Source organism: Acyrthosiphon pisum, chromosome X, assembly GCF_005508785.2.
Source record: "Acyrthosiphon pisum isolate AL4f chromosome X, pea_aphid_22Mar2018_4r6ur, whole genome shotgun sequence".
In the NCBI taxonomy this organism is placed as follows: domain Eukaryota; kingdom Metazoa; phylum Arthropoda; class Insecta; order Hemiptera; family Aphididae; genus Acyrthosiphon; species Acyrthosiphon pisum.
In genome coordinates this window covers 40,660,813-40,674,280 of record NC_042493.1, presented here as the reverse complement: position 1 = coordinate 40,674,280, position 13,468 = coordinate 40,660,813, and the positions used below count along the sequence as shown (strand labels likewise).

General features: G+C 30.2%; 1 protein-coding gene across 1 annotated transcript; it reads right to left on the bottom strand.

Annotated features, from left to right (window-relative positions):
* Positions 1-7,817: 7,817 nt before the first annotated feature.
* On the bottom strand, positions 7,818-13,107 carry LOC100571762 (cytadherence high molecular weight protein 2-like). The gene is made up of 6 exons (XM_003240823.4): positions 12,890-13,107; positions 12,664-12,820; positions 10,962-12,586; positions 8,855-9,501; positions 8,595-8,793; positions 7,818-8,533 (listed from the first exon to the last, which is right to left on the bottom strand). Exons 1-6 carry the CDS (start codon positions 13,009-13,011, stop codon positions 8,296-8,298), a joined length of 2,988 nt encoding a protein of 995 aa, XP_003240871.1. The 5' UTR covers positions 13,012-13,107; the 3' UTR covers positions 7,818-8,295.
* Between the last annotated feature and the right edge of the window lie 361 nt (positions 13,108-13,468).

The window sequence follows — 13,468 nt, the reverse complement described above, 5'->3', positions numbered from 1 at the left end:
TTCATCTGAAGTTAGACATCAATCAGCAGTTTTACAAAAATATTACTCTAAAGATCTTCCTGTATCATTCTCAAATGAATGTATTCATTTTCAGAGCTACCTACTAACTTTTCCAAAAGACAATGCTCCTAAAACCATATTAGGAATGTTGCAGAAAATAATAGAAAGTGATTTACAAGATGTCTTTCCATATATTAGCATTGCTTTAAGAGTGTTTTTATGTTGTCCAGCTTCAAACTGCTCAGCAGAGAGAAATTTTAGTGCTTTGAAGAGGATTAAAACTTACTTAAGATCTAGTACCAAAGAAGATAGTCTGAATGATCTAGCAATACTAAATATAGAGTCAGAATTAACAGTTAATATAAATTATGATGATATTATAAATAAGTTTAGTGAGTTAAAAGCTCGTAAAAAATGTAATTGTTACTAATATTAATATAATAAAGTTCATAATTAATCATATAGAATATTATATTATATTCATTATTCTGTGTTAATATTTGTATATTTTAGCATAATAATTTTTTTTTTTCCCAATTAACGCTATTTTAGTAAAATATTAAAATGTGTCTATAAAGAGAGAGGTCTATATTAGTGAGAGTAGCATATTATTATGTTTATGTAGTTGGTTTAATTTTTTGTGGACCAAAATTGTATAAAAGAAAATAGTTACACCTCAAATTTTAAGAAATAGCATTTTGGGGGGGGGAGCGAAAATATGTTGCCCCGGGGTTCAAATTGTCCAAATACGGCCCTGACGAATGGTACGATGCTCAGTACAACAAGTAACAACTACATACAAAAATACAATTGACCTGGATTGCGACGGCACTATCAACTGACGGACCACGACGTTAAATGGTGCTGCTCCGACGGGGAAATATTTGTTTGGGGCTCACAGTAATGAGAAAAAAAGGCATTTGAAAAAAAAAACAAACGACACATTTTTTTTTTTTTAAATGTTTAATAATTCAAGATAATTACAATATTCCCTATCTTCTCTCCCATTAAAAGGTTTTATTTCATTTATTGATTATTTGTTTTAATCATTACTTAATATGTTATGTATAGCAAACTATTTTAAGGAGAGAAGCAAAAAATGTTCCTCCTTTAAGTATAATTTGTAGTAGTTGCATATTTACATACAATTTAATTAAAATCTTGGATTTGTTATGGTAATTTATTATGATTGTGCCGGTCCAACTTGACTTATGTAATATGTACTGGCGTACTACAGACTCGTCGAAGCTCGTGACGCTTTCCCCGACAAACGATTGAAAACTATGTGACACTAAGTCACTAAGCAAGTGATTATTTGCGATTATATACCTCATATATGATCGTAAAATCGTAAAGGGCAACAATTGACAAATAATACGACTATAATAAAAATGCCAAAATCATATTTTAAACTTATCTTATAATGATTCAAAGACAGATACCTAATGAGATACGTAGGTATTTAGGTTTTCAGGTTTTCGATAATTGATAAAATATCAAAAGTAATATTATATTGGTATTTTTGCAATAATATGTTAGAATCTATTATTTTATCAGCAACAATGGAAATAATTAAATCTCACAAACAAAATGACAAATTTTGTCTTGATGGTCATATGTACACATTATACTACGAAACTAGTGAAACAATTAAATGGCGATGTTCCAAAAAGTCTTCATTAAAGTGTCCAGCAGTTTTAAGTACGGATAAATAAATAACTGAATATGAAAAAATTCATCGTCATAATCATTTACCGAATCGCTAAGAAATTATGGTGACCAAAGCGTTGATGAATATGAAACAAAAATCATGTAAGTACATATATAAATGTTCTATTATATTATATATAATTTATATAGAATATATACCTAGTATGTTAATTAATTATTGGATAGTCATAACTGATTAGTAGTGTTTCCAATTTTATTAGTCTTTATTTCTTTGAACGTCAATAAAATTGATTAGTTATTGGTTGAATAAAAAAGCGTGAACATTGAATGCAAGTGTCCTGATATATTGTTACAATAGCAGTTGAAAAATATTAAAAATACATAAGCACAATTTTTCTTTTTAGCATTTAAAGTTCAAATTTTGACAAAATGTATCAAATTTAAAATTGAATAATTATTTTGTAGATAAAAATTTATAAAATGTTCAACTTTCATATCTAAGGATTGAACATTTAAAACAAGGTCCCACGTAAATAGGTTCTATATAAATTACTTTATTCACAATAATATCATCAAATATACTTAGTAATATCATAGGCTGACTGAACCTTTTCGCTTAGAATAGTTTTTCTTATACAATGATATTATCCACTTAACCAAATTATTCAAAATTTCAAAAAAAAACATTTTGTTGTTATAAATTTGCACTAAAAGAAATGTAAAATATGGAAAACTAAATTTATAATATTCGAAATATTGCGGAAAACATTTGAATATTATTATATTAAAATATTTAATATTATTATTAATATACAGTTTTAGAAAGAAAAAAATTTTTTTTTAGAAAATATTAAATATGCATGATATTGTATAATGTGCAATTCCTACAACTTCCGAGAACTAACTTTTTTACATTTTTCTGGAAATGTTAACAATATTATACATATTTAAAATTATTTAGCACAATATGCATGAGCGTTTATTTACAGCCACAACAACTACAAATCTTGTTGAAATATTTGCCAATGGTGTATCAAAATTGGATAAATAAGCAAAAGCTCAAATGCCATCCAAGTATACAGTCAAGAGAACTTTACGTAACCATCGGTCAAAAAGAAATCCAATCGAACCAAAAAGCTTAAAAAACTGTATAACACCACGTAAGTAGTTATTATAATTTGGTAGTTTAGATTATTTTTAAAAATATGGTTTTGTCAGCAGTGTCTGCATTTCCATTTGAAAATTTTCTTGGTAAAATTAAAAGACTAATACGTGGAAGAATTCGACCTTTTACACAGTTAGTCCGAAGAGTGTACGAAGAGAAATCATGTTCAGAGATGACTCAACAAAATAGTATACGCAAGAAAAAGTTTTTTATAGTTAACCCTGACATCAAACTTAAAACTAAAAGAGATTTAAAAGTGTAATTTTACGTTTAATTGAGTTGGGTTCATATAATACAGCATCATCTGACTTGTCCTTTGTTTCCAAAAAAAAAAAAAAATGTTGATTGGATAAAAATCGAGAAGAAGAGACCGCTCTTGTGATAAACTAGGGAAGTTCTATAATTGTAAGAGAAAGGGTAGTATATGGTAATTGCTTTAGCTAAGTGGTACATTTGTAATCATAATTTTTTTTATAACTTTATTACAAATACAGATCAGTCATCATCTAAATCGTCCAGTACTTCTACCAAGAAAAAATGGTTAAAAAAAAAGGACCATTCTTGTGATAAACTAAGTAAGTTCTACAATTATAAGAGAAAGTGTAGTATATGGGAATTTCTTTAGTTAAGCGATACATTTGTAATCATAATTTTTGACAGCATTGGCTTCCAGTAGAGCGTGCCAGTATAACCGTCAGTATTTGACCAGTTCTAGATTGTCAGTATTCAACCACTACTGAATTACCAGTACTTGCCCAGTGCTGGTAAAGCGTTATCATCCCAGATATATGACAGTACTGGTGACAGCATTGGCTTTCAGTGCCACGACAGTATAGCCAGTACTAACGCAGTGTCATGCCGGTTGTGAATTTCCGATTGGGAACTTATAGTGACGTTTCGGATACGATTTCTAAGGACTACAAATGCATGCGAGACCTTCTACGTAAAGTTTAACAAATCATTTTTTTTGACTGCACATCCTAATATATATGTGTTTATTAATGTTTTAACACAATTACAAATAGATACTTATATTTTAATGCAGAATACTGACAAAAGACTTTCAACTACACGATAACAGGACAAAATTCGAAGAATATATTAACTTTTATCATCACAAATCAAATAGCAGATTAGAGTTTTTGAATTCAGTTTCTTATAATAAATTACTACGAAAAATAATTTGAATTAATAGATAATATTATATTGAAAAGTTTAAAAAACGCTTTTAAAAAAATATTATGTGACATTTATTTCATAATATGTAGGTATTTATTGTAACGTAACTATATTATCTATACAAAAACTCATTTTTAACCACGCAAATGATTTAAATCATTAACAGTCCTAAGCCTGTAAGTGGGATGGGAAATAAGTATTTTCAAAATATTTAAGCCAATTCGACCTTACCCCTAATTAGTATTAAAATAGGTAATGATTAAAGAACATTTATTGAAGAAACAATATGAAATTTTTCAGCTTAAATTTATAATATAAATGCTTCATGAAATTATATTAGGTTATACATAAGAACCATGTTTCAATTCAAAATTGAAGAATTTTTAAATTCCTATTGGCAGTAATTGTAATAAATTGTCATTTCTAAAATGAAATAAGCATGAAATTATAAAAAAATATAAAATTGTGTTTCAAATAATAATAGCCTATAGGTAACTACATTGATTATTTAATTATTTATTAGGTAACAATGAATCATATAATAATTATCTACTGGCTACAGACTTTTTAAAAAAAGTAAGTAATTGAAAAATTTGAAAATAATATGATAGTTCAACTCAACATAACTCTCGACTTAATCCAACTATGATTTTGGAAAAAAAAATAATTTATGAAAATAGCTAATAGGTAAGCTTAGAATATATAAAATATTATATTAATATTTACTTACAGAACATATTTCTACATTTTTAGACTATATTGAGACTTCCAATGGAATGCTGGTACTCGATGTTTTATTTTTTTTTACCACTATGTACTTTTTTTTTCATGTTTCAATACATAATCATTGTTAAAATTACTTCCAGAGTTAAAACATTCTAATTTAATTATTTTCCTTATACACTTTAATTTAACTTGTACAAAATTTACCAGTTGAAGCAAAACAATGTTTACAATTTAAAATTTAAACATAAATCATAATATTATAGACAGTTTAGTTGGTTGGGCTGAACTAAAATATATCAATGCATTTATTAGAAACTATTTTTATTCATTTTAATAATTTTCCAATTCGATATCTGTACATAATAATATTATTTATGGCTATGGTCTGTGGAGCGGTGTGTGGAAGTGGTATTCATAGTGGTAAATGATGAACGCAAGACAATGTAGTAATCTGATGTTTTTATATAAAAACTTCGTTCCAGATTCCGAGCGGGCTACAACAATATCATGCCACCTAAATAAGGCCACTGAGGCTGTCACCTCTGAGGCATCAGATTAGTGCTGAACCACAGATATATAAAAATACTAGATAGCTGACTGCTATAGTCCATACGTATAAAATATTGTCTCCAACAAAATGGCCGCCAATCGCTATCTAAGAGGTGAGCGTTTACAAATTAAACTGATACAGTATGCGATAAGACACTACTTTGTATATATCATGATTAAATTTATACATACAACAACATGTAACATTGTTACTTATCAATACAATACAACATAAATATTCACCTTGTGGTGATTCTGTGCACGTATCACCACTTTGCTCCCACTCCACTCGTTACCATCCGCTGCGCGTTACCAATTATTTTATATTCGTGATTTATACAACTTCCGTGATTTTTATATTTATATTCTTTTGTAACTCGATCTCGCGTCTCCCATTGGCGACGCCATGCCACTCGTCCCGCGACAAGCACGACGCGGCCGCACCACCGGCCGGCTTCGTTCTCTTTGCTCACAGCCCTCGACCGAGCCACACGCGTTCCGAGTAATTCGCTCTCTTCTGACGTCATGTCACCCGACCAGCGGAATAGCGATACGACCTCGTACGGTCATCGCAACGACCTCCACTCGCCTGGTTACCGAACCCATGTCTCGACGGCGACCCGTCTCACCGACGTACCCGACGCTCCCTCGATCGCGTGTGCATCGAGCACCCACGACTCCGTCAACACGACCGACCGCGCGACCGCTCATTTATGTACCTACCTACTTATCGTCGTACTGCGTACGACCTTCGTGCATATTATGTTTGTCGAACAATAAAACGATCTCGACGCAACGCGTCACAACCAATTCTGTGTTCAATTCATTTACTGCCTGTATACCTAAAACCTTCTGCGACGGAGTCAAACAACAAACGTATGTTGGTAAGTGCGGTGGTTATCACGGCAGCAACAACTTCACCTCCACGACACCGGCAACCACACCTGCACCACATTGGTAACCCCGACCTCCGCACTTCTGCCACAACCTCTTAGATAACGATAGTAGCCATTTTATTGGAAACAATAATAATACCGAAGTCGGCTATCTAGTATTTTTATATATCTGTGTGCTGAACAAAGCACTAACACACATCATATGACGTCGATCGGTCCTTAGTCATAGAATGTCCCATATAAATAGGAACCCTTTTCTGAAAGGATTTCAGAGTAGGGAGAAGTAGTTATCCCAATCTTATAGTACTTGTGTGGGTAGCGGACTTGTAACAGCCGCATCGCCGTCCGCATCAAGTACATTCTCAGCAATAGTGCAATTGCAATACTCTCCGGCAGAATATATCTATTCTGTCGAAAAACTTAATAACTTAACTTAATATTATGATTATTCTATATTGTGTTAATAGATATAATAAACAGTTATCATATTTGAAACATTGTGTCAAATATTCTGAATATTCATAAATAAACTTCAAACTTCTTCCAATCAAATACACGCGGGTACGTCGTACGTGAATTCGTCTTAAAAGAAGCGCGAAGCAACCGAACGGTGACAGCGGCCAGGTACTATAACAATATACTCAATAGTCAATAATAGATATCAATTATTTTTTTTTTTATTTATATTACGATCATAAACCAAACATTGCATAATAGTTTAGACAACCAATAATTTTTAAATGTATAAATAAATATAGATACAACCTTATTTATTTTAATTTATATATATTATACATTTCATTGCAAATACAATTTGAATTGAAATTGCCGACTTATTATTTAGTTCCACAGACGTCTGGGGGTTGTGACACTCCCCCCACTAACACCACCATCGCCTATTTATACAGTTTTGGTAAGAATAATCGTTACACGTTATCGGCATGGAATATATTTTGACGTGGGTAATATATTACGAAAAACTTAAATATACAGTAAAAGCCCGACGAAAATAAAAACATGATCAAGTAAGAAGACATCGAACTTTTTGTGAAGTAGGTATTCCAAATACTATAAGAATATTATTAGCTAAAACTATTCGAATGCGTATTTTGAATATTGTTGCTGTGAGTATTCAGAAAATCTGAATATCTATGTAATTCGAAGTTCTTTGACAAATTACCCCAAATTTACAGCTATATTTTGTAACGAACTTATAGTTAACGAGAACGCGATATCTTCGATCGTACTTCGTGTGGCGACCAGTTTTCGTCGAGCGGCGGTCAGACGTATGGTGAGACGCTTCCCCCACCTAAAAAGCTCGTGGGGCTAGCGCTGCGGAACGAAGCCACGCCCATGCGCAGAAATTGGTCGCCGAGGTACGATCTCATTTCGAATAGAGTATATTATATAACTGAAAATGGAAAAGTTCAAATGTAAATTAATTTTAAAACAATTATAAAATATTTGTAAATCATTTAAAATGTTTAGTAATTTATTTTGGATGAAATGTATTTATTTATTTAAATTAGTTACCTATGAAACAGAAAAATAATATTTTTTTTTCATTTACCATTTAATATTTTTTTTTTTTAAATTAACCGAGTTTACATAGGTAATTAAAATTTTATAAAATCTTTGGATTTGAAACGTCATTTTATTAAATGTTTAGTTTCTTAATCACCGTTACAGTACTGGAAGGATTTTGTGATCATCGTAATTGAATAAAAATATATAAGTTATTCAAAACAAATTTTAATACATTCAATTTCTTGTTAAAATTGTATAAACACATATGCACAACATTGATTTGGTTTGATCCTGCAGTATCCTAACTTATAGAAATCCGGTTATGTTATATCACTTGTTGTAGGTATTATGTTTGTTCCGTTTATCGAGGCACCAATATTAAAGTCGGCAATATCATAGTTTTTTCATGAAGTCCTTGTGTTTTTGAATTTTGGCCGTTGGTTAAACTTTTATAGTAATTAATAATTTTATTAACTTTGTTAATCATTGACTTTCCGTGTATTTTTGTGACAACTCTTCTTTTGTCCTCACGATTCCCCCATGACACAGTTTCCGACTTTTCTTAATTGTTTCTCCTTAATTTTAGTTAACATTCCTCTGTGACAGGTTTAAATTTTTTTGTCTGTTACAAGGATTTTTCGATCCAATGCAACAAGGTAAATTCAATTTGGGACCATATTTTTTTCTTTTTCTTTCGTTTACCGTCTTTGACATTTTCAATACACACGGATTTTTGTTTCGTCTGGTCGAAAACCGTTTTTTCTTTATGCATGTTTGAGATGTTTCTAATTTATTGTCCATCTCGGAATCCATTTTATCACTAGAAAATAAATAATTATAGGTATCGACACTGTATATACAAAACGTTTCGCTGTGCTTACGTGACTAATTGAACATTTTCATCAGACTTATGCTTATTTAATTGTTCTAACTCCAACTTTTTTTGAAGACTTAATTGATCTTCGTAATATTTCATACTATTAAGTGCAGAAACTACTTGTTTTTGTTCACTTTCAATTTTTTTATCCTTGATCTGTATCGTTTCATTAAGTTGCTCAATTGCCATTTTATATTGGTGTTCTATTATAACATTTATATTTGTTTTATTATAAAAACAATATGTAAACAAATATTAGTTTACCTCGTATTTGGGAGTTTTTCAATTCATATTCTTTGTATAGTATTGCTGTTTCATATTTTTCTAATTGAGAGTTAGCTTTATCCAATTCCTTTTGGCATTGTTCCTTTGTGTCTTCAAGACATTTATTTATTATTATTTCCTTATTGTAATATAGCTGTTGAGTGTCACATAGTTCTTCCCTTGCTGCCTTTTCTTTTTTTTTCAACAGTAGTTTCATTTCATTTAGTTGACATTGTAGATTTTCTTTGTCAAACAAAAAACCAAAACACTTTGGTGTGTTTTTTGATTCACCAGAACACGAATAGTCATCAGAGGGGCTAATACAAATTGACGTTTTCTTGTGATCCAACTGACATGGGTTAATGTTAATTTTATCGGAATCACATGAGCTAATGCAACTGTTACAATTGTCACACGGTCTTGGGTTATTTATATTTGAGTCACACGGTTCCAATTTGCATGGATCGGTATTGTTTGAGATGGAGTGAAATGTTGAGTTACAATTCGTTGATGTTGTTATAGGATGACATATAGCTGGACACATATGTGTCTGTGAACCAACGTCAACTAGTTGCAGATGTATTGTCTGTATGTCATCTTTAACATTTTTCGCAATATTACATGACATAATATTGTCATCACTGAGCCTGCAATCATGAAGTATATTATTATATCATACATATAGTATAGTACATTAGTACATTATATAGATAATACCAACAGTAGGCGTTACCAAGAAATAAGTGAAACCGAGATAGACATTTTTCTTAAATAAACGAATGCGCGTTTATGGTTTTAATATTATTAATAGCAGATAAGCCACCCTTAACTGACTGGTTCAATATATTACTTTAGCCGTTCCTCAATTCGATCAAGTATTTTTTGATTCTACCTATATATAATGTTTTATTCTTAAATATATTATAATTTCAGTTACTCGTGGCTTCTATTTTATAGTCTTACAGTGTTATAAGTCGTACGACCAATCCGGGATCTCAAATACCTAATATGTGTGCCAATTGGTCAAAAACTGCATATGCATAATATGCGTAATTTAGATCTGTATCAGCCGGCTATTATCTATTATTATATATAATTATCTATTATAATCGACCAACCTATCGTTTCCGTTAAGCTTCGGTAGAAATATCCTTAGTATTTTTTGTGAAATTCGTTCGAGTATAAACCTCAACCATATAATTTGCCTCTAATAATAGCTATTTTTAATTTTACATTTATATAGAAAATACTTATTAGCCTAAATTAAAAAATATAATACTATAGGTACACAAAATTACATCACGATCATAATTAAAAATAGAATGAATGTGTTCAGTAAACACGACAGAAGTGAATACAGGAAATAAAGGTAATTGATCGATAAAATACAAATTAACATAATATACGGTCATGCTTTGCTATTGTAAGGTTTTGTGATTTGTTCAACTTCTTTTGGGTGTAAACACGCTGTGGAAGCAATGTATTTTTAAGTTTAAATTATATAATATTTAAATTTATAGCCATACCGACAGGCGTTGTACATGAGCTTCGCTTGTGATTATGCGAGCGCCGAGCAGTTATTGTCCGGTAGGCAACAACTTGCGGTAAATCGTGGACCACGCGTGGTGTATAATTTTTAACTCTAATGAATCAAAAAATTCAAAAAGTTGGTCCACCGAAACCGTGGTTCAAACTCGATCATTCTGTACTAAAATACACAGCCTTATCACATTAACCAATAGCAACCATTCATAAAAAAAAACTTCCATCGTAAATCTAAAAATCCCTGTTTGAAAACTGAATTGGACGTCTCATTTACATTATCCTCGACAAAATGTAGCCTATGTTCTTCCCCTAGGTCTAATCTATTTATGTACCAAATTGCATCGTAGCCGTATTAGTGTATAAATGTATTTAGTTGATTAAATATTTATCTTAAAAATGTAAAAAGTGTTAAACTGTCCATTCTCGCCTATGATAAGTATTTGTTTCAAAAACTCCAAATTAAACACTAAAAATTGAAAATATGTTTAAAAACAAATGTCGTTATTGAAAAATAACCATTTTCATATTATAATACGATACTACGATTTACGAAACCAATAACCTGTTATTATCGGCAGTCTGACACTTTTCCAGGGGACATGTACATTCATACATTATACTACAATATTTTTCATTGATCTTCTCTTTCAGACACGTTTCGTTGTTTAGTTTCAACTTGGTCTCTTCTAGTTCTCGTTCAATACATGTTAATTTGTCTGTAGCATTTTCCAATTTCGTGTTAATACATTTTATCTCTAAATAACAATTACTTATTTCATCGTTTGCAATTGATAGTTTCTCGTTGCATGTGGCTAAATCATTTTGTACGTGATTTTCCTTTTTATTGGCAAATATAACTGATTCATTTAATTCATTGATGTTTTCTAAAAATTTACAGTTTTCAATTTTCAGATTATCACATTCTTTAGATAATTCATCGATTACTATGTTATGTTCTCTCGTAATTTCATTTATTTTAAATTCTAGCGATTTAATAATTTTTCGTGATTCTGTTAGATCCTTATCGCTTAATAAACATTTATTTGTTAAAAAATCATGTTGAACTTTATAAAATTGTACTTCTTTTTCAAAGCTTTTACTGTCATGTTCTAATTGTTGAATTTTTTGAATCTGACAATCGTTTTTATTTTTTAGACATTCTTCAGCATACGCCAGTTCAGATCTGGTAATCACTAATTCATTTTTTTGTGTTATAATAATACTATTCAATTTCTTTAGTTTTAGTTCTGATGTACATTTATCATTCTTAAGTTTGGAAATTTCCTCTGCATACAACATTTTGTGATCTTGAATACCTTTTATGATGGTTTCCAAATCATATATTTGTTTGCTTAAGTCATCGATATAAATAGCTTTTTGGCTATTATAATTTTTTTCATTTTTTAAATCGTTTTCAACTTTCATATTTTGTATGATTAGATCGTTCAATTTTTTGTTGCAACAATTATTTAAAATTTCTAATTTTTCCAACTTGTTTTTCAAATTACTTAATTTAAATTCTAGCTCTTGTTTAATTATAACTCCAGCTTCAATGACTTGATATTTTTCCATTAATTCTCTTTTTATACATTTATTTTCGTCAATCCTAACGTTTAAACAGTATTTCACATTGTTCAATTCTTCTTTTAGCTCTTCTGATTTCGTCAATAGCGTATTATATGCCATTATTCTAGTCAATAAATCTTCTGAAACTTCATCTATATTACAACTCAAGCAATGATTATGTTTAATGATTTGTGTAAGTTGGTCTCCCAGTAAAGATACATCTATTTTCATTCTGTATAACTCAGAATCTTTATTTTTAGATATCTCTTGTTCTACGTTTAGTTTTTCAGTACAACATTTTAAGTTCTCTTGATTATGTTTTAGTGCCAAACTTTGAATTTCAATTTCTTTAGCTAAAGAGCAAATAGTAGATTTCGATTGCTCTAATAATTTGTTAGTTGGATCGCTTGGCTCTTGTGAACAACAACATTCCTCAATCTCACGCAACAATTGTTGTATTTTACAAGAACAAATATTTGTATTTGTGTATTCTGGCAGTGATTCTTTTTCACATGCATAGTTAGTATTTACAGAATTTGGACAACAACTTAGACCTTGTGTATTTATAACTCTATCCTTTGGCTTTTGGCATTCTGTTTTTCTAGTCATTGCTAGACTTTCCTAAACATTTACAAATTGTTTCATACTTTTATCTGAACTATATACAATATTTCATATATTAAATAACTACCTAATACCTGATATTTAAAAATTTCCTTCGAATACGAGTGCTGTAGTTGAGGCGTTTTAATTATTTCATCGTTCTTTGCAGACAACAAAGATCTCAACAAATCTAGTTCTTCTAAATTACTTTTTTCGCATTTGTTAGTTTGTATTTGAATATCATTAACAAACCTATCAATGATAGTTGATTAATAATGATTAAATAATACATTGTTTAGTTTTTATAGTTTTAATATTTACTGATTTCCACTTCCTACATCTTGTTCATGGATGTTTAAATTCAAATTGTTACCAAATATATTGCAGTTATCAACCAAGCAAGTAGAATTATTTAAACATTCTGTTTCAATACAATTATCCATAGCTCAATCTTTAATAAAAATTATGAACAATTTTAATTTGAATATGTACACAATTACCAATTAAAATAGTATTAATAAACAGTCTGTTGATCATATATAATAATTATAATATTGTTTGTTTCTATAGAAATTATATTTCTATGAAATATATTATTTCTTTCTCTCTTACGCTATGTCCTAACTGAATCCGTGCGTTGCGTTTATACGTTCGCCCGCAACGCAACGCAACATATTGTTGGCAAAATTGACGTCGATGAATTCACACGTGCAACGTGCAGGAAGTTGTGACTTGTGAAGTTGTAGGCAGTTGTACATTTTATTTTCTGTTGTTAACATGTCGTTAACCACCGAACAACGTAAAATTGTACTATCCGAAAGTTTGGCGGTTAAACTTTTTATTTTGAAAAAAAAAACGCAAACGTAATCCGCCGCATCAAATTTATAAAGATAGGTTTGA